A 21,246-nucleotide genomic window follows, 5' to 3' on the forward strand; every position below is an offset into this window, starting at 1 on the left:
CACAATTCTTTAAGGTTCTAGTGTGTTAAACCCAGTGACAGAGTAAGAGATTGCACAGTTACATGGTTGCTGAGTTCAGCATGCAAAATGGTATGATGGCACATGAAAAATCTTTCTCTGCAAAAGCAGAGAGGATAGTGAGTGTTCTGTGACTACAAATGACAAACTAATCAACTTTTGGGGGTCATAATATACTAATTACTTGTGATGGGATATTGAAAAGATTTCTTTTGTTCAATTTCCACAAGAATTTTTAGGAAATGTTTTTTGGTTGTTGTTTTTTTTTTTGTTGTTTTTTTTTTTTTTTTTTTTTTTTGAAAGAGTCATAAAAAGAATTTATTCCTCAGTTTTCTTATTCTCTTTCTACTTCAGTATCCATGAAATCTTTCCTTCCAGGGATTATTGATCATTATACTCTCTTTGTACTCCAGTCAGGTGACTTTGTCTCGAGTCATGCCTGATTGCCAACAAACTTGCAGCCTCTCTGCATCCTGGACAGTCTAGCTAATTTCTCCCAAATGCAGAATAGACAAGGGGTGCAATTCCTGGGAAATACCAACTTTCTGCCTCTGACCTAGAGGCAAAATAGTAACATTCAGGAAATGTATAATCTATTTAGCAACAGAGCCTGTGAGTGAGTGGAAAGTCACTTTGCAACAAGAAAGCTTCCTGATATCTTAACAGTTGATCTCTGAAATCTCTTAACATGAGAGGTGTGACTTAAAGACGTTGTTTTACCAAATCAAAAGCTACTCAAAAGAATTGGCAGATACTCTATTTGTGCCAGATAGAAGGATCACTTCATTGGAATCTTTCAGTCAGGCACTAGCCTCTTCTCAAAGTCAAGTGAATTTATAATTTTGGTTTTGTTGTTGCTGGTTTTGGGATTTTGTTTATTTTTGTTGTTTTTTGGGGTTTTTTTCTTGAAATTTCCTTTGAAAGGGCCAGGCAATCTGCCATGGTGTATCAGCTGGAACTTAGAATAGATAAAAGAAGAAATTTGATCATGGGCAGAAACCAGACATGGAAAATTTCCACCTAAATTTTTCATGTTTGACAAACAGAATAGATACAGGTAACAGACAATGTAATTTTTGTCTGAAATCTCCATAGTGCAAACATCTGCTGCAATGCTTGAAATAAATTGCCAATGCTACCTTGTTTCTGATTATCCAAATCAGTGCAGCTAAAAACTGAACTCCAGAAAAGTTCCATTAACTGTGCACTTCCCAGTTTCATTAAAGAGAGAAGCACACGGAGCACATACTGTGATTTCTTGATATTGCTGCTCAGGTGATCTGTCTTGGGGCAAGGACAGGTCCTCTGATGTAACCTGAGTCACAACTTTTGCTTTTTTCAGGGGGAAATAGAGGGCAGTAGTCTCCAAATTATTACCATGAAGGCAATATAAATGAAAACATTTTAGATAAGCTGCTTAAAAAATAAAATGTATCCTCTTTACCCCCAAAAAGTATATTACAGATGGAAACTTCTGATTCTGAGGTCATTTATGTAAATCACCAAGGTGAAGCTAGAGTAATTAATGTTCTAATTATTCATTATCTAAAGATAATGATTTTTGAAAATCCATCATTATAAACTGCTTTATATATCTGTCAGAGAGGGAGGGAGACAGAGTCTTTAATCCCTTCAGAACATCTGTACATGAAAAATGTGCTATGGAGCATTGCTTCTGCATTTTTAATTATCTAATTATGTTTCCTCCTTCAAAGAAAGTGTCACATCACCAGCAGTCTTTCTTAACAATTTGAAAAAGGCAGAAAAAATATTTTAATTGGTTTTACATTTAATTACCACAGTTGATAAAGATGAAATGTAATCCATAAACTTTTAGTATGAGGACATTATGCTAGTATTTTAAACAGGCAGTACTTGTTATTTTTAGATTAAAGAAATGCAGGAAAATAGTTTTAGCCATGGCTCAGACCTTAGAGTACTTCTCTTGCTTTGTCTTCATCTCAGTTTACTATATTTTTAAAAATTTTATCTGCATTTTTTTTGTTAGCGCTGACCTTGTACTGTCCCATTTAGCTTTTCAGGTTCTCCTCCTGCATTTCATATTTTGTTGCTATTATCTACCTTAGAAAAGGAGCAATGAGTAATATGTTTAATGTCAATGGTGTAGCATTTTTTACAGGAAGAGCAGTGAGACCACAGGTACTTCTGTACCTCCTGCTTTAGAGGGAAAAAAACAACAGGAAAAATAATATTACTCCTGAATGCAAAGAAAGAAAAACTGGTGAATTCAGCTTTCTTGATACTGAAGAAAGCTTCCTTCAGTATTGAACTACATATTTTTGTATTTGTCATATGCACACATGCACACCCAATATCTATTTTCTTGTATATTGTCTATTTACATCCTTTCTATATTTGGTACACTTTAACATAATATTTATGGAGCTATATGTAGTCAAGTTTGGGTCATTTGAGCTGTTTGCCCTTTGATTCACATGAGCCCTTCCACATCAGCTTTAATAGCAATAGTTAACCCTGAGCAGTGCCCCTGGGTGGCTCCTTTTGTGTTGGTTTCATTTTATGATTCATGTCATTACTTGGCTTCAGGCTGATGGTGCCTTGGGCTTGTGCAGGCAGACTCACGGGCTCCACATACAGAGAAAATTACTCTGCTTGTTTCAGAGAATATAAATTAAGTTGAAATATTCATGGCAAATAATAAAAATCTGCTTATCTTTTGCTTGGAAAATAGTTAAAATCTGCTTATCTTTTGTGATGTTCAGACTTATTTTCTGACTAGTCATTCTTTCATTTCATGGAGAAATGCTAGTTTTACAAGTTTAAAAAGTAGAAATCTGTCAGAGCTGTGAAGCTGGCACAATTCAGTGGCCAGCATCCTCCTGAAAAAATCATTATCACAACTCAGATTCTGATATACTGTATTCCAATATGGAATATTCCAAATTTCCTGATCTTCCCAATCAGGATTTTAACCATTTAAGCTCCCAGAGGAGGCTGCTGTGACAAAATCTTCCCCAGCACTTCCCTCAGTGAGAGTTTGCACATTGAACACTGTGGGGCTGGGGATGTGTCATCCCAGGGGGAGCAGCTGTGTCACTGCATGGCACTTTCATGCAATATAAGAATATTATCAACAACAGATACAACTTACAAACTACAGATCTTCAAATACCTTAATACACCAATAGGACTCTAACATGGTGATTGACAGCAAAAGCAAGGGTTTTTTATGATTCTAATAGCTATTTCATAGGGTATATTTCATCCTAGGACAATCTAATATATGATCAATGTGCATGTTAAATCAATATGTAGTTCCAGTTGGTACAGACTGTACAAAATTATTATTTGATCAAACCAACTTTTATGGTCTAAAAAATTCTTTTGACTAACTAGAGAATTATAACATAGGATATATGTTTACCCTTTGGTTTGTAAATTACCATGCTTCAATTAATTTATTAAATGCTAATGAATATTTATAAATATTTATATAAAATTTTACAGTAATTTATCTTGCAGCAAATGTTATATATCATATATAATATCAAATATAAATATTTTCTTAGAATGACAGATTTGTAGATAAGTAATTAAGTGTTTGTATTTATTGATTATATATCATAAAATACTAATAACAAGACACTTACATTTAGAAATGCAATGTTTCTCATTATAAAAATATCTTCCCTTTGGTCCAGACCTATTATGTGTTTAGGAGATTATTAGTATTCATGAGCTACCTCATGCAAAAGGGTGCCATAGGGGCTATGAGTGAGTACGTGATGCTGCATTCAGCAGGAGAGAGGGGAAGTGCAGTAGCTTGTGCTGGTGGGGGCCAGGGATTCTGCTGAAAGATTCAAGTTGCTGCAACTCTGCAAAGAGCTTAAAATATAACATCATCTACACAGCAAGGAATACAGGACATCGTTTATTTACTCATGGCTTGCATTATTGGGAAAGTGGGTGGAGGAAAAATGAGGGCTCATGAAAATAAAAACCTAAAGTACTTGTTTATACATCATCAGTAATTCTAAGAGAATGAAGGAAGTGCTGTCATTTTAGCAATGGCTAATCATTTCAGATTTTTTCTGTGAAAGGATATACTTCCAGATAGGTGAGTTTATGGACAAGTATTTTTCTAGCTTTCTTACCACTGTCTTACTATCTTTCTTTCTTTTTCAGGTGGAATGTGGAGGTATTTTATGTAATTATTGAGAGATACTGAGTGTATATCTATATACCAATTTTCTCAAATCAAATTATTTTTCCAGTATGCTTTTATGGATCTTGAATATATATATAGTAGTTATCTGTACATAAAAAGATATATAATGATTTAATACAGGTACTTGCCTTGATTTCAGTTCTATATGGTTGTGTGTGCTGTACTTTAATATAAGCAAGTATAATCCACAATGCTCTTGTAGCATGCTTATCTTACAGAATTTGTTTCAGGATTAGTTTTTATGCTAGCTTGTAACTCAAACTACTCTTTGATTAAGTTTTTTTGTCTTAATAGCTCATTCTTCATTCCCACAGATAGAACTTTCAGCTAGGGGCAGCTTGCAAAACCAAATGTGTTTCTTTCTTTCAGAAGTCTGATGACTGTCATGTGAATACAGTCTTGATGTTGCCTTGTGTAGTTCAGATACAACTTTAGATGGGATCTGTCTCAATTGCATAAGTTTTGATAAGAAATATAAGCATAATTCTCTTGGTAGAGGGAGCAGTGTCTTCCCTGCTGATGCAGGAACCTGAGGGTAATGTCTGACCCTGTGCTGGGGAGGCTCTTGCTGGGGTTAGAGGGAGATTTTCTCTAGAAGTCAACTTAAATTTAAAAAAAACAAAGAAGTTTAAAATCTAATTACTCATTTTTCTGTGCTGAATATCTCTGAAGTAATATACAGGCCCATATAGATTGTAACCATTCTTAATATGCACATCTATTATGTTGTTATGACTGTAATTAGAAATTCTTAGAAATAAATAAGACTTTTGCGGAACTATTCATCAGAAGAATTGCTGAAGATCATAAAATAATGGTAAATAAAAATTTAGTGAATTAATTAATTTATGACTAAATGGACTATACTGATAAATATGTTACTCTTCATTATCCTGCTACAGAAAATAACATTTATTTATGGTGTTATGATTACTAGGTTTAAATATAATTGAATAATTTACCGATTTTAGCCACAAGCCTACAAAACTTGCATCTGCATTTAAACAAATGTGTTAATAACCTCAGCAAGTCTAGAAAACAAAATAAAAATTAGGTATGTTATTATCTAAACAGTTAAGTGCACAGGGATATATTCATGCAGGTCTTTTTCCTGTTTGTTCTTCATAAATTAAACTCTAACAGTAGTGAATAAATCAAGAATATGGGAGGGAGCTTTTTCTTAAATAATCAATAATGTAATGGTAAAACATTGTGGTCTAAGGGTACTCAATTAGATGGTATAAGAATGCTGAATTTTAAATGCTCATTCTTTTGAGACTGTTTTAGTTAATGAAAAATAATAAACTAGCACAGGCATTAGATGAACACAAAGAAAACTTAATCTGTTTCCTTTGTTATGACAAGAGGATCTGTTAGACATCTGTAGGATCCTTGGTCCTATGCCATTATGCCCATTTCTAGGAAATTAATAGCTGTTTTGTTCTAGTACACTAGAACACATTTCCTAGGAAAGTACAGCTTCATATTTTCAAGGTAAAAACAAGTACAAGGTTAATTTGAATTCTAAATTTCTCTCTCTTTTTTTTTTTTTAATTAAGATAAATGTTCTAATTCCCTCTACCTGTTGCAAAGAATCAAAACTGAAATTTGTATGAGTCTTTGTAAAAAGCAATATTTTGGTATTATTCAGAAGCTTTCCATATTCCCTGAATTAGTGAATTCATACATCAAAAATGTTGTTTTGTTTTTTTTTTCAAACGTTACGATACTATCTTTTATTATTTCTCAGGTGATGGGCATCACTGCCTCCTAAATGCATTTCAGATAAATTGTTTAAAAAAAACAAGTGAAGGCTGGCATAAAAACATAGTGATTTTAGTATTTATTTTATTCATAAACACCTGAAATTCAGTAGAGTAAATTCAGTAATATGGTAAATAATTCTTTATTTGCATAGCAGATTTTATAGTCCATTGAACTTCAGTGCTGGAAATTATAGGTTTATAGATTATTATGTCAGCAAAGCACATGTTAATATAGTTCAAATGTCAACAGATGCTCTCAAAAGAAGTATTTTCACTTTCTTTCCCCTCTCTTACTGACACAGTGGTGCATAAACTCAAGAATTGACAGAATTGACAACTTCAAGGTTCAAAAATGGGAGCAAAATTGCTACAGAAAGCTTTGTGGAGGGGGTGTTGTTGGAAACGTAGAAACAGTCACTGAAATCCAATTCCAAGTGCTGTTGGAAAGAAATTATCCATGTGAAAAGGAGTTGTCAATGTCTAATCCAAGTAGGATCCTTCAAAATGAGGCCTGTGTGATTCCCCCCTCTCCTTGAAATAGTGAAGTTTCTCTTGCTCCAGAGAAGAAACCAGTTAACAGTTGCCTTCTATCACCCTAGAGGCCTTTTCTTTGGTACTTGTATATGTGTGTGTGAAAGATGGTATTTTTTGAGTTTTGTGTTGGCTTTTTTCCCAGTTAAAATTCTTCCTGGAATGATTGAATATGTTTGTGTGTGCACTCACATTTATGTGAGAGAGTGTGTGCTGGGGAGAATGGTGATAAAATACGAAGAAATTCTATACAGAAACCTTAATATATATATGTCTTATATTTTTGCCTTGCAAACCCAAAAGCTAGTCCATAATGTTTCTCTGGGATAGGAGGGAACACGACAGAATCCATTTTAAGCTCAATGTACCTCAGCTAGTCCACTAAAATGTGTTCTTGAATATTTTACTGCATCAAGCAGCTTGTTCTGTTTGATGGTATGGGTGGTTTTTATCTGAGCTTAACAGGAGTAGATTCCAAGTGCTGAGGATAGTTAAAAACCTATGCAGAGGTTGATAGTGATCTTTCTATGAAGTGTTGTGTATTCAAAGACTTTACTTTTCCAACTTAATTTTCAAAGACTTCTGTCTGTTCTTATCTGTTCTTGCCTATCTTCACACATTAGTAACCCTTGGTAATTGCCAGTAAAACAGGGCTACACTGTTTTATTGTAGTTTAGGGATAAACTGTTTTATACTTTCCTGGACCTGTCTTGTCACAGGACCAATTCAAACTCCAGCAGGGCCCAGATCCATAGAAGTAACAGGATATCATCTTTTCTCCCATTGATCCCTTCGTTTTTCTCTGGCCTGATTTCCTATCTGTCTGAAACTTGCCATGACATAAAAAAGCCTCTAGCCCCACTCTTTCTAATTTTGACTGGGGGAGAGGTAGTGAGGGGTGGATGGGAATGGGGGACAGGAGCAGGCCATTGCATCTGCTAGGGAGGGAACTTGCTGGGAGAGACAGCAGGACTGTTGGTTAACAAATAAATTTGACTTCAAAATAGTGAAAAACTGGAAAAAAAAAATCCTAAAATAGCATGTCACCAGTAGGTCAGCAATACAAGGTCAAGGAATTTCCTACATGCCTGGCTGATGTAACAACTTCAACTGAAGTGAGTCCAGCTTCAACTTAAATTTCTGTGTCTCTACAGAGTCACAACTAACTTTATACTGCCATTAGAGCTAGGGCATTGCTTGGTCACAGCAGACTTAGGACTGTGTATTAGTATGTCCTGTGTGTATTTGAGGCTGTTCTCTAAATCATGTTTGTGAGCACTTTATCCTGCATCTGTACACTGGAGCAGAAAAAGGATTTGTATAGAAACGTTCAAATGCAATTCAATAGCTAAAGGAACTCAGACAGAACTGACAGAGTGATTAATTTTTCTGTCAATCAATGAAAATTCTAGTGGGCTATTAGAGATTCTACCTCAAAATTATTTTACCTTCATACTGTGATTATTGCACTTACCTTTAATGAAGTGAGAGACTGAAGACATAAAAAATACCACATATTACATTATCTCTGTGAAAAGTGTGAAAATTTAGATGATGTCTTCATTTCTGTTAGGTCATAAGTCTTTGGTGAACAGTACTGATAAGATGCATGTGTTAAAGTACTGGCCTATGTTAATTTTCTTTGGTTATAAAATTGCTGTTTTATTTGTTTCTGTATTGTGGGGATATAGGAAGGCTTCACATAACTTTTAATTGTCTCTCTGTTGCTCTGAAACCATGGGAAAGTGTTCATTTCATATATTTCCCTCAAATAAGTGGAGAACAAACAATAGTATTGTAAATATGTACTCTGAGGAGCATCAAATTAAGCTTTTACTTGTGAACCAAATAAATGGAAAGGTATCAAGATTTAAAATTAATTTACTGATTTAAAAAAAAAAAGGCTTTTGGAAATGCTGTCACACAGACAAATTAACATGTTTGTTTTTACTTTGTAACTGTAGTACATTTACTCCTAAAATGCAAGGCAGACGGATGGGGACTCCAGGGAGAATCACTAAGAGCACAAGCGTGAGCGGAGAGATGTACAAGCTGGAGCACATTGACGGGAGTCAGTCGGACACGGCTGTCGGCATGGTTGGAACAGGTGGGAAGAAAAGGCGTTCCAGCTTTAGTGCCAAAGTGGTTGCCATAGTGTCTCGAAGGAGCAGGAGCACATCTCAGCTTAGTCAAACAGGTGAGTGAGACACACACTCTTTGGGAGCAGGACTCTCACCCAGCGTGGTTTGCCATAATTTCATCTGCTGCATCTGCGTTACATGTGCACATAGATCGCTCAAGAGAGGAGATGTTCCAGCTATGAATGAATTTCTAATTTTCTTTGATCATTAAACATCTGCAAGAAACAATATACAAATGTCTTCTAGAATGTGTGCCGTAGTTGCTTTCTGTCCTGATCAATGAAAACTGTTGTCTCTTAGAAGCCTTGTTTACAGGTAGGCCAGGAAATGTAAAGAGATGTATTGGTATCAGCAGTGAATAATGGTTTGCTAAGACCAGCTTTTTATGTGTAGGAAATTTCTTTTAGCAGAAGAGTTGAGTATGAATGTGGGAACTGAAATCTGAGTAAATGAATGGCAGTTCTGCAACTTGGATCAGAGGTTGTACCTGTAGTGGCAAAAAAAAATGTGTTTTTTAAAACTACCTTTGGTTTTTTAAGTCGAGAGTTAATCTAGTACTTTATATTTTTTTAAGTAAAACTGGCAAATTGGGGTCAGTGGTTTCAGATAAATTAAATGTCAACACAATGCTTCATTAGGAGCATTAGCCTTCCAACTCTCTATTGTGACTCCAGAAATCTTAAAAGCTTCATATCAGCATAGCCTCTAGGAACAAAAGCTCATACAGAAAGATAAAAAAGGGAAGAAGAATGTTTTAAAGTCGCTGTCCTGCTCCTGAACCCCAATGAAGACTTCTGCTTTTGTCTTCACTGGGTGCAGGACCTGACCCTAAGGGTGCTTTCTTACTAAAAGAAGGAAAACAAAGAGGAAAAGCTTCAGCCTAGCAGGCAATGCACTCATATTTCAGCATTCCTCTCACATAGTCAGGGTATCTAAACTAAGGTAAGTAACAATATTGTTTATTTAGATCATCAAATATTTCCCCCATTTCCTCTGGTTTTCTTTGATTGCCAGATGAGGAGTAGAATTGATCCTCTGACAATTAAAGCTTGGTCAGCTTTAAAATAAAGACTGTTACACTTTTCTACGCTACTTATAAGGCAGAAGTACATAATCATGCAGTTGAACCAAATGATAAGTGAAACTGGTGTATTTGAAAACAGAACTGTATTTAATATTGTGTTGTTCAAGAATGCAGTAAGTATGAGACTAGAATATAGATAGTTGTATACAGCAAGATGCTATTTTAGATGTGTCAGAAGCTATGGCATGCTCTGTAAGTAACAAAAAGTGGTGTTGTAATGGAGAAAGGATTTCTACGCTAATATTTTAGTCCACTTAAAATCTGAGCAGTGATTTCCAAGCACTTCTCAGTAACATCTACTTAAAGCTCATATTTTCCTATTCTTCACAGAAAGGTACTATAGCTCTCCATGTTTTGCTTGGTGTTAATTTCAAAACAATAGGAATTTTGCAAGTAATGGAACTTCTAAAGTTTTAATGAAACTCAAAGAGTAAATCAAATATTAAAAGCATGACTATGTATTATTCATGATTGTAAAACAGTTCAGAACCATCTTTACTTTGTCTCGTTGTGACTCAGGAAGAGTGTAATCTGTAGCATAATCAGAGCAAATAAAATGTGTCAGTTTTTGTCAGTCACTAATTTTGAATTTGTCAAAAATCAGTGAATTAATGCATTTTTTAGAATAATATACACATGAGACTTGATAGATTTTCCAAATGACTTTGTTGGAGCCTATGTACTCATGTCCTAGATCAGGGATCCATTTCCTTTCCTTCCTATATTATACAAGATGAGAGGAGAATCCTAAAAATGTTTATTTCATTTTAATGTGTTGCGCAACTTACTTATGTCTCCACTATAGGGAATTATAGAAAATTTATGTTATGACAATATAATATATACCAGGTACTTCTTTAAAATGTATTATGTGAAAATTGGTCTAATAGTCAAGTTCTGAAGTTTTGGAACTGATGTGAAAATTTATGGACCTCCAAAAGTGGTGCCAAATAGGAATTTCTGGGACAGATCTTCAGAAACTGGAGGTGTGCTGTTGATGCAGTATATGTCTTTTAAAGGAAGTATAAAAATACAGAAATAAATGTGTAGCCTCCATAGGTTTTATTTCTATGATTTGCATGATGGTAAGTAAGGGAAGTATTACACAGATGAAAACTCAAAATAGAAGATCAGAAATAAAAAGGCAGATTATTTTGAAAAGCATAGGTTCTATATTTTTATGGCTTGAGTAGATCTGAAATTCTAGTTTACTGCTTTGTTCAAAACCAGTAAAGTTCATTACCATTTCACTTTTTTCACTTGAAGAAATAGTCAAAAAGGGCTGAATTTAACTTTTGTACATAATTCTTCTTTTCAGTATCCTGCATGGGTTTGATGTTATATAAAAATGGAAGGGGTGTACATGGAACTGCTGCAACGTAGCTATTATTTGTAAAATTTGATTTTCTATTCAGCTGAAAAAGGAGTGTGTGTGCATGGGCCTGTGCATACATGTTTGTATCTATACATACACACAAGGATTTCTTTGGAGCAGATCCACTTGCATGTTGGAGTTAGAAGGACCAGCAATCATTATTTTACACACCCTGTTCAGTGCTGTTGTAAAATATTTATTCAGAATATGTGCCTTATAGATGGGCTGTGGAAGGGTTTGTTTCTATTTTTATGTAAATCTCCAATTAAATTATGTATTTTTACTGTACCTTCCTTTTATGTTTAAGATTTCATAATATTTTAGTAACTGTTCTGTGAAATCCTCTACTTGTTCTATAACAAATACTATTTATTTGTTCAGTGTGCCCACAAATTGGATAGATTAGATAGTTCACCAGAAAAAGCTTTTGATCTTCTGATAGTATTCTTAATGAAAATCCAGCTTTTCTTATGTTCTCACAGTTAAAAAGTAGAAAAGGAAAAGGAAAAAAAAAGAAACAAAACTCCCAAAATGACCACAGAAAATTGAAAATAGCTCCAGGCGTACATAACCATTTTACTTATAATCAAACTTTTCTAGCTTTCATTGTCAGCCTTATTTTTAGTAAATAAATATATACATATATATAGAATAAATATGTAACTGAAAATTTTATGAATACAGCAACTAAACTTTAAATCATAGGAAAATTGTAGGGAACTAGATCAGCATAAGAAATCATCATCAGTTGTCTTGATTTTGTGTTGCAGCATTGTTCCTTTCTACAGAAAATCTTAACTTGTAGTTTTCCATACCAATGAGTGACTGAGGGCAGTATTGATCATAATGTATTTTGATTTGGGGTTCTAGGTTTTGTATGAGATGAAAACTTCTGTAATAGGAGGGAAGAATTTTATTGCAAAATTTGTACCATATTTAGACACATAATGATGCATTTCAAAGTGAATAGAGGCAGTAGGAGGGGTATCATCAGTAAAATGAGTTCTGGAGAGAAGGAAAACCTCAATCTCAGATAAACAGAAGTATTCCCATTCCTGGATCCCTGTCAGTTCTCCTGGTGCATGCAGACATGTGCCTTAAGAAAGCAAAAGAATTCCTCCCTTTTGCTTTCTACTCCCTGTTCTGAAGATTATGCTTCAGAAAGATCATCTGTTTGTAGAAGCACACTTTCCTTCTCTTTTAAGTGCCAACAGTGGCCTGCAACTGTTTTGACACAGATGAGAAGAGATGGAAGAGATGCAGGGAAGGAGAGCTAAGGAGCTTAGAAGAATGGGCAGCACTTCCAGTTTGACATTACAGTGATACCAGGTCAACTTTCTAAATGAAAGTACCTTGCCATGTTTATGGTGAGAACAATGAGATTTTCTATGTAGGAGCCAAGGTTACTTGCTTTACAAGTTCAACATCAACAACCTGAAATGAAGCCATAGGCATTGACATTTCAGAGACAGATTACATACCATGAAGCAGAGCTGAAATCAAGTGTTGTCACAAGGTGAAAACAGAATGAAGAAAAATTCTTTTCACTTATGTGTTTCTCTGGAGTGGATACTTGGAAAGTCTTGAAGTGCTTGTCTGCTTCCCTCAGGAAGTAACTTGCAACCTGAGCAAAAACACTATCTTATAACATATTTCCCTATGTAAAAAATAGAATTTCTTGCTAAAGTATATCTTCTGACATTTTATGTAATTTGCCCTATAAAGAAGCGGCTCTCCCTATGTACTTTTGAATTAAGCTCCAAATTTCCAATTTCAGATATGATAGTATCATTTAGGTGAGGAAATTGTCACTGAGCAGTAATCCTGTACCCCACAGTATATTTATGCTCTTTTTGTGAGCTCACTGCAGCTTAAAGAACTCTTCTTCATCCAGTTGATGGCCCCACGTTTCACCTTCCAAGCCTGGTCTCAAGGCAGTGCTCTCATGGTTGGATGACTGAAGTTAAGGTAAAGATTTCGAAAAGAAAACCTCACCCATTACTCTGTTGATGGAGGATATGATGGTTCACTGGAGGTACTTAGTGACTGTTAACAAGCATCCCTCTCTTGTGCAGAAAAATAACCTTTCTTGGGAAATGTGGAAATATAAGCAAAGCAATGCTTAAATTGAACATTCCAGGCTCAGAGCTACCACATTCTAGAGTGGACACTGCCATTAAAAAAACAAACAACAAACCAAAAACCCAAACAAACCAAAACCAAACACAAACAAACCAAAAAAACAAACAACCAAAAATCAAAACCACATCCCCCTTTCTCCCCATCTGTTAATCTGCTCTTAATTTTCTCAGTTGTTGTTGTTGTTGTTGTTCTTGTTTTAATACTGGTAGAACTGTTTTTCTGTCCATCTTTTTAGTAATTTTATGGTAAAATGAGAGATTTCCTAGAGGTCTAGGTAGTAGGGACAGAAAAAGCAGATAATAAATAAGAAATAAAATATGCTGGAGGGCAAAGGCCTTTGGGATAAGGATGGTTTGTTTGTTGTCTTTCTTGAGATTGTCGTCTTTCTTTGCATAATTCTGTTACTTTTTTACAAGGGTTGTGACAATCTTTTCATGCAGTGGTCAGACTTTTTTACCCCTGACATTTCATATTGATTGCTTGATTGACTGAATGACAAGGGTACATTTCTGTGCCTGATTCTTTTACCTCATAATGTGACTTTTTTTTTTTTTATTACTGTAGTGAAAGAAATTCTGCTTCTTTGATAAGAACTGAGTGCTAAACAAAAGTTTAAAATACTTATTTTATCTAGAATTCAGTAAATCATCTATTATTATTAGACTAGATAGAAAGCATGGAAATACTGGATGTCAAGAAGAAACCAGCTAGGAGGGAGGTTTTTTTAAAACAAGCCACAGAATGTCTGTTCGTTGAATTTTAAGACAAAACTCAAAGGCAGATTTTATTTATACTTTATTGAGAGCTAGTGTTTATGCTGCTAGAATATGATGATGAAACTGATTTAGAAAGTATGCCAGTTCCTATAATCTAGGGGAAGGATTTTTGGGGATGGTTCTGTGCTGGGCCATGAGTCAGACTTGATGATCCTTGTGGGTCCCTTCCAACTCAGCTTATTCTGTGATTCTGTGATGGATGAACTTGAGGATAAAATAGTTTTTCTCAGTAGGACTCAGAAAAGTTGTGATAATGCAGATTGCAAGTTCATTCCTTTCAGAATGAGTAATGAAAATTTTCAGATGAAGAAGAAAATATTGAAGAGTTTTTGAATCTAAAGGACAGCACTATCAGAAACTGCTATAATAACAAATAGGTATAAACTGGTTATAAATAACTTCTATATTTGTATCAAAATTACAATAAAGTTTCTAACAATCAGAACAGAGAGAGAAGTATCTTGAACCTCTCAGAGTATTTAGCACAATAGGGAAAGAGCCTTTTTTTCTTGTTTGTTTCTTACCTAGCATAATACACTTTTGCTGTTTTCATAGGATTTCTTTTCTGATATTACTTTTTTGTATTGCCATCTCTTGTTCATCCAAGTGAAATGCTACAATATACCAGATTTCTGATGGCAGATTCAGAAAATCAGCTTGGAATTCAGAATTAAGATGAGTGTTACAGCTATAGAGTTACCTCACAGGTTTAACTTGGTCTACTGTAATTTACATGTTGTTCTCTGTTTTTTTTAGAGGAGCATTTCCAAGTATTTGTTTATGTTGGGCATTGATCTCTGCAAGTATGCTTTATATTTACACATGAGCTTCCTTACCTACAGATATCTCTGTTTTGTTATCTTTGACAATCTTTTCCTTAACTTTAGACTGTGTGTACTTGAAAAGTAAGTTTCAGCAGCCCAGCAGAAGTGTGTTGGTCTGTCCTGCAGCTCCCTCATTAGCCTTGCTTGTCTGTTCAGTATTACCTCTGTGAGAGCTTTCCTGTCTGAGTTGGTTTTTTTGCCAGAGCAGGCCCTTAGAGCTTGCTCTGCATAGTTGTGATGATCTGTGAGGATAATGGCTCTGTTGCACAAAAAGAAGAATGGAGGGAGATTGACATTTAGAAGGATTACTCTTTTCAGCCAAACTAAAAAGTCTGTGGTGAGACAGCAGGGATGGTCATGGTGCCTTAGGGATGGTGGCAGGATCTGGGCTCTGTACCTGACACCCAACAGGAAAGAGCAACCCTGGTCCCAGCAAAAACTCTGAGCTGCTCCTGCACCCAAATGTTTCTGCAGCAGGGAGTGGGGAAGAGGGGGAGGGTGATGAGCAAGTGGATGAAGAACATTGAAAAAAAAAAAGAAAAATACCTGATTATTTTCATAAGAGGAGCTCTTTGTTCTAGTAATGATACTCAGTTCTTTGAAACTCTTGAGTGAATGTAAGCATGTTCTCTTTTATTTACTGTTGCCGTCTCGCTGAGGAATTCACTACCCTTAATAGAAACACAGTTCAGTTCCAGTTACTCATCTTCCAGAAGATTTCCTAATAAGGGCTAGTATTTTCAAAGTCCCACTGCTCTGTTGAGTTAGTGTTACATGTGGTTCTTTTCCTTTTTCCTGAAATGCAAAATGTGACTTTTTCTTTTTATGCAGTGGCTGGACTTGTACTCAAAGTATTGCTCTGCTTTTGTATTTGTAATTTCTCCCTAGATTTCTAGATATAACTGCAGCAATAGCTGTTCTTAGGGCTATTTCCAATACGTAAGTAGTGTGGACAATTTATAGCTTTCCGAAAATATAATCTTGATTATGCCTAAACTATTTCATGCATGTCTTGTTAATTTCAAAAAATGTCAAATGTATTTAATAAGTGTAGCTTCACTGCTATGCTTATATTGTATTTTCTTAGAAAAAGGCCTACATATAGCCCTGACTATATTTAACTGAGCTCTGTTTAAAGAAGATTTTTATTTGCTTTATCTGATTCATACTATGTTCACAAGCTTTACTTTGTGCAAGTATAAACACAGAGTTGAAATAATACCAAAATTATGACAAGAAAAGGAAATAGAGTAGTGCTAAAGGACTACCAAGAAGGGAAAAAAATTGTGCTATCTTCACATTAAAAATTCTTATGTAAATGCCTCTCTTTATGAGAATGTCAGTCTAAAACTTGTATTTTATTACTCTTCATATGCTTCTTCCCTGATGATGTCCACAGATTGTGTTCTGGAATTTGTAAAAGGTTTTAGAGTAGCTGCAGTCATTCAGAGGAAAAATGTTCTTCCTCTGTGGCCCAGGAATTCATTCCTTTGTCATGGAAGAATAAAACACTTTTGTTTAGAGTCAGATTAATGAGCTTAATTTTGATAGACCTGGGTTTGTTTTTTTTTCCTTTAAGAAGCAGTCCTTTTCTTATCTAAAATAAACCTTGATTTTTTTTTTTTTTTTTTTTTTTTTTTTTTTTTTTTTTTTTTTTTTGATTGAGATAGCATGTTCCACACAGTATTTCAGATACAAGTCTCATATCTCTAAATCCATTAGGGCCAAGAAAATATGTAGTTTGGCAAATTTTAGAAAATAAATCTGGCTTTGCAAAAAGTCTTGAAGGTTTTTGTTTTTGGTGGATTTTTGTTGTTGTTGCTTGTATGTTTTTTTGGGAGGAGGGTTGTAGTTTTTTGTTTCATTTATAGAACATTTCTAAAAATCATGCTTTTGATGATAGGATATTTGTGGGCTGAGTTAAAAAAAAAAGGGTTTTTTTTATTGAATCCAAAGAAGCATAAGATTTAGGAACATCATTTTAATCTTATTAGAACTTTTACATGTGAATGGGAAGATAAACTTCGAGAGTTTTTCCAGTTAATTTTTTTTTTATGGTTAGGAACAGAACTATTAGCAACAGCACTAAACCTAACCTAGAACAAAAAACTGTTGTTTTTAAGAGATTTTCAAGGAAAATAATAATGATGATGATAATAATAACAATAAGAATAAAGCTTGCTGCTTTTACTGCAGCTGGTTGTGTTTGTGTATTTATAAAAAAAGCTGTATACATGTATAAGATAGCTATATAAGTCTGCAATCTAGCTAATGGCCCTTAGATATGCCAAATTCTGTATCATAAGTAATGAAATATGCAGAACTCGATAAAGTTACAGAAAAATATTCCTATAAATTAAAAAAAATTATATATTTTTGCAAGTTATTAAAGTAGATGAAAAATTAATTCCTGGCTGAAAGTTTGTGATTTGATCTTGAAAGGACAAAATATAGCTTGAGTATTTCCTGAAATGTGAATAAATGTGAGTGAGATTTTTAAATAAATGCTAACACTGTCAGAGCAGGTACCAGTTCACAACACATTTCAATGTTGCTGAATTTTTTTTTTCCATAAAAAATTTCAGCTGAGAACTTTCACCCAGAAAGCTGAAAAATTTTACCTTTGCAGAAGCCTCTTGGTACAGTGTCTCCAGTAGGAGCTTTGCATATGCATAGGAAAGATCTGAGCACACCTGAGGCACACTCTTACAGCACCTCCCCTCTCCAGTACTTTTCAGCTATCAAGAAGGGAGGTTGGGCTCAGCTGGCTCAGACCAGGTAACAGCAGCATGGCAGGACACGAGTGGGCAGATTGAGAGCAGGATGGGCACTGGCCTTGGTCCCACGTGCATCAGTCAGGCAGTGTTTCTGCTCCCCAGGGCTATTGGCCAGTCCAGTGTGGACTTTGTTTCCAAGAAGAGAAGGAGCAGCAGTTTAATGTAAACTGTGTGACAAAGGAATTAGATCTCTGATTGTATAACTTTTATTATCCAGAGTACTCTTCATACTTTAGATGACATATAAATTAAATTAACATAAGTAATAACCACTTTGGCAAGTCTTAAAATAGCACAAAGATAGAAGAGATGAAAACAAGCACCTCATATTACTTGCTAGTCTAAACTTGCTTCCTAACAACCAGTCTGGAAGGGAAAAGGGGGATTGAGGCGCCCAATTAATTTCTTCTTCAGAACAAACCTTGGCTCTTCAGTGGCATCTGCTTGCATCTCATGCATCAACGTGGCTGATGAGCTGTGGGTTTTATCCCCTGGAAGTGTCTGCTCCCTCTGCTTGTGAATGGCTTTCACCAAAACATACCAGAGGTGATTGCTTTCTCAGTAAATCAGTCAGACACTAGTGAGAATTTTACAGGTCCATATTTGAATATATCCTTTTATTTCTACACTGGCTTTTCCTTTGTACATGTACTGTGTACATGTGTTTAATTTAAAGTATTTAAATTAAATTTTGAGTGATTTTTGACCACTCCATTTGACTAGCCAGTTTATTGATTGTTAAATTTTCTTCAAATTGCCAAGAAAAGACAAAGAAAAAAAAATAATCCCAGGAAGTCAGCGATGATAGGATCTCTAAGTCACTGGCATGTTGTCAAAGTACAAATATTTTTTTATGAACTGTGGCATATTTTTACAATTTTCATTAGGCTTTTGAATGTTCTGCCAGCTTTTCTTTATTTTGATAAGCAATTTTTAGAAGTGATTTCCATATAACTTCCAAAGGGGTACAATAGTGAAAAGTGATGATTGTTTATGTATGTATTGATCTCTATGGTGGTCTTAGGTGCTAAGTATGTCCATTATTTGGTATAACTTGCTCTGACTATGGCATTAAAATACTGTGCAATGCTGGAGTTGAATTGCTGTTTCCTTTTGTACAAACCTCTATATCGTTACTTAGACCTCAGTAACAGTACATGTGGCCTCTGTGAAACCTTAGTTCTGTCTCAGCTTGCTTGAATTTACTGAAATTGGACAATTTGTTTAAATTTTTCAGACAAGTCTACAAATATTTAACTGCAATGCGATAGAATTAAGACATTCAAAAGGCTAAAAGATTAAAGCACAGTATTTTCTCAATGGACTGTTGTGGTTTTACCCTCAAAGTTAGCTTGAGAATGGCTTTGAAATTACTTAATATTTATAGACATACTTGATGCTCACAGACATTCACATATAGTTTACTTCATTTACTCAAACAGCCATTTTTCATATTGCAAATAAATTTCAGTTTCTGGTGTCTAATCACTTCAAAAAGTTCACTTTGCCAGGAATCTTAGAAATGAGATGTTTTATTTCTCGGAAGCTCTAGATGTCTGACCATCCTAACAGAAATTCTCTGTGTGATCAAAGCTTGACTCTGCTTCCGTTCAAGCCAGGTCAGTGCTAAGCCCAGAGGAGGCAGTTGTCTTTCTGCTTTAATTCTGTGATCTGTAAAACACAGAAGGTTCATGGTTAGATAAGATAGGGTGGCTGCCCAAAACAGTTCCTGCCTTTGAAGCTTGGGTTAACTTTGATTTTGTGTGGTGTTTGGGAAATACCAATGTGAAACACTACTAAAAGGCTGGGGGTGGTGGTGGTGGTGCTGTGTTAATGGTGGATTTTGTGTCTTTGGGAAAAGAATCAGTGTCTTGGGAATCCATTTATTTGTGATGACTTCTCCGGTTTCAGAAGAGAACTTGTCAGATTGACAAGTTATCTAAACGCAGGTGCGTGCAAATGGATTTCCTGTTTACAAAGCAGGTTAAAATATCCAAAAGCTCTTCCAGGCAGGAATATCAGAGTTGCTGTTTTGATTATTTTTGCTTTCACATGGCTCTTGGTGGCTTTATTTGTAGTTCAACTATTTGATTAGATTTGATGGTGTGAAGTGTTCTCTCTTAGAGCATGGCCAGACTTAAGCACTGAATTAATTAGGGATAGATGTGACCTAGGATTTCTAAGATAAGATTTATAGGTAAGTTTGACCCATTGCTCTGTCTTTAAAAGTTATTCTACTAATGATCTTCTGTTTGAACAGCTCTTTTCTAGAGTTCATGGTCAGGGCAGGGTGAGGGGATTTCTTTGACAAGGTTCATCTGCTCTCTTCAGTCTGGACTCCAAACATTAACTAGGGAAACATGTTCAAGGGGTATAGAAAAAATCCTCCAGGTTTTACACATGGTAGGATTGGTTTGCTTTTTGTATAATGAAACTTCTCCATTGAAGTAGTAATTATTGCTGGGAAATTAATAGTTTACCAGGTAAACATTTGGAGGGAATCAGTTGTCTTTAGCTTAGAGGCATACCATGTTAGGGACCAGGTTCTTCTGCCTAGGTAGAGATACTCCACTGCACTCTGAAGGACTCACTTCAGAGAGGTCACTCACAAGATCCAATCTAGCAACCAAATCCTACCTGGAGTCTCAGTAATGGTCTTTGTGAGGCACAACCACCCCAAGAGCTGGGTTTGAAAGAACTGAGTTGCATCCATATTGTGCTTAGTTTTCCTCGGATGTTGAAAAATTCACAGCTCTGGCTACATATCACAGCAAGAGAGCTATCATCTCTAGCATGTGTTGGGACAGGCAACTTGAATATATTTAGGCAGAGATTATAGTCACAGGTCAGCAGTTAGCTCTTAAAAGTTGAACCTTTGTCATTGACTGGGGAATCCAGGAGAAAAAGGAACTGACAAGGTGCCACAGAAACTGTGATGTGTTTGAGGAGCAGTTTACAGTTTTCTTTATCAGAATTTACAGAGTTACAAATACAGTTTTATTTATTCTTGCACAAGAAGTTTTTTCATGCTCCATGCCTGCATATAGACCTTTACCCTATACTCTGCTTCATGGAGATAACTATGTTTATAGCCACCTTGAGAACAATCTCAAGAAATTTAATGGGATCCCCTTTTAGCAAAGGTTCACACTCTCCTAGTCTGCATCACAGTAGTTTCTGGTCGAAAGTTTGCCCATGGCCAAAATCCTAGGAGAGTGACTTTTCACCTTTAAATTGTAGCAGGCTACCACAACACCATTTAAAGTTTACTGATTTGGGCCAGAGGAGACTCTGTAAAGGGCAAAAAGCCCCTCTCCTGTCCTAGTTTTCATGGTCCAGAAATAAATCTTTCTGTGCAAATACTGGTGACTGAATATTTGACACCATTGATTGTTCCATTTTTAATTTAAAAAATAAAAAACCCCAAGGTCCCACTGCTTAGCTCTTCAAGGAATCCCACGAGTCCATCTCTCTCAGATTGTGTTTTTCTCAATAGACCTACATGGTACAGTTGTACTTCAGGAACTGGAGAGGGACTGTGGGATATAAAACATGAACCCTGTCCTTAAAAACTAGAAAGGCACCATTTTTCAAAGTGGACC

At 35.4% G+C, this 21,246-nt stretch overlaps 1 protein-coding gene across 6 annotated transcripts in view; it reads left to right on the forward strand.

Moving 5' to 3' along the window:
* RIMS1 (regulating synaptic membrane exocytosis 1) overlaps positions 1-21,246 on the forward strand; it is a 303,454-nt gene that overhangs the window by 253,766 nt on the left and 28,442 nt on the right. For 3 of the 6 annotated variants that reach the window (XM_056487165.1, XM_056487157.1, XM_056487158.1), the window contains one exon: positions 8,490-8,722. The exons of the other annotated variants lie outside the window; for them this stretch is intronic. In XM_056487165.1, coding sequence (XP_056343140.1) covers positions 8,490-8,722 — 233 coding nt within the window. The remainder of the gene's footprint in view (positions 1-8,489; positions 8,723-21,246) is intronic. 6 annotated transcript variants of the gene reach the window in all.

Source organism: Oenanthe melanoleuca, chromosome 3 (genome assembly GCF_029582105.1).
Source record: "Oenanthe melanoleuca isolate GR-GAL-2019-014 chromosome 3, OMel1.0, whole genome shotgun sequence".
Lineage (NCBI taxonomy): Eukaryota > Metazoa > Chordata > Aves > Passeriformes > Muscicapidae > Oenanthe > Oenanthe melanoleuca.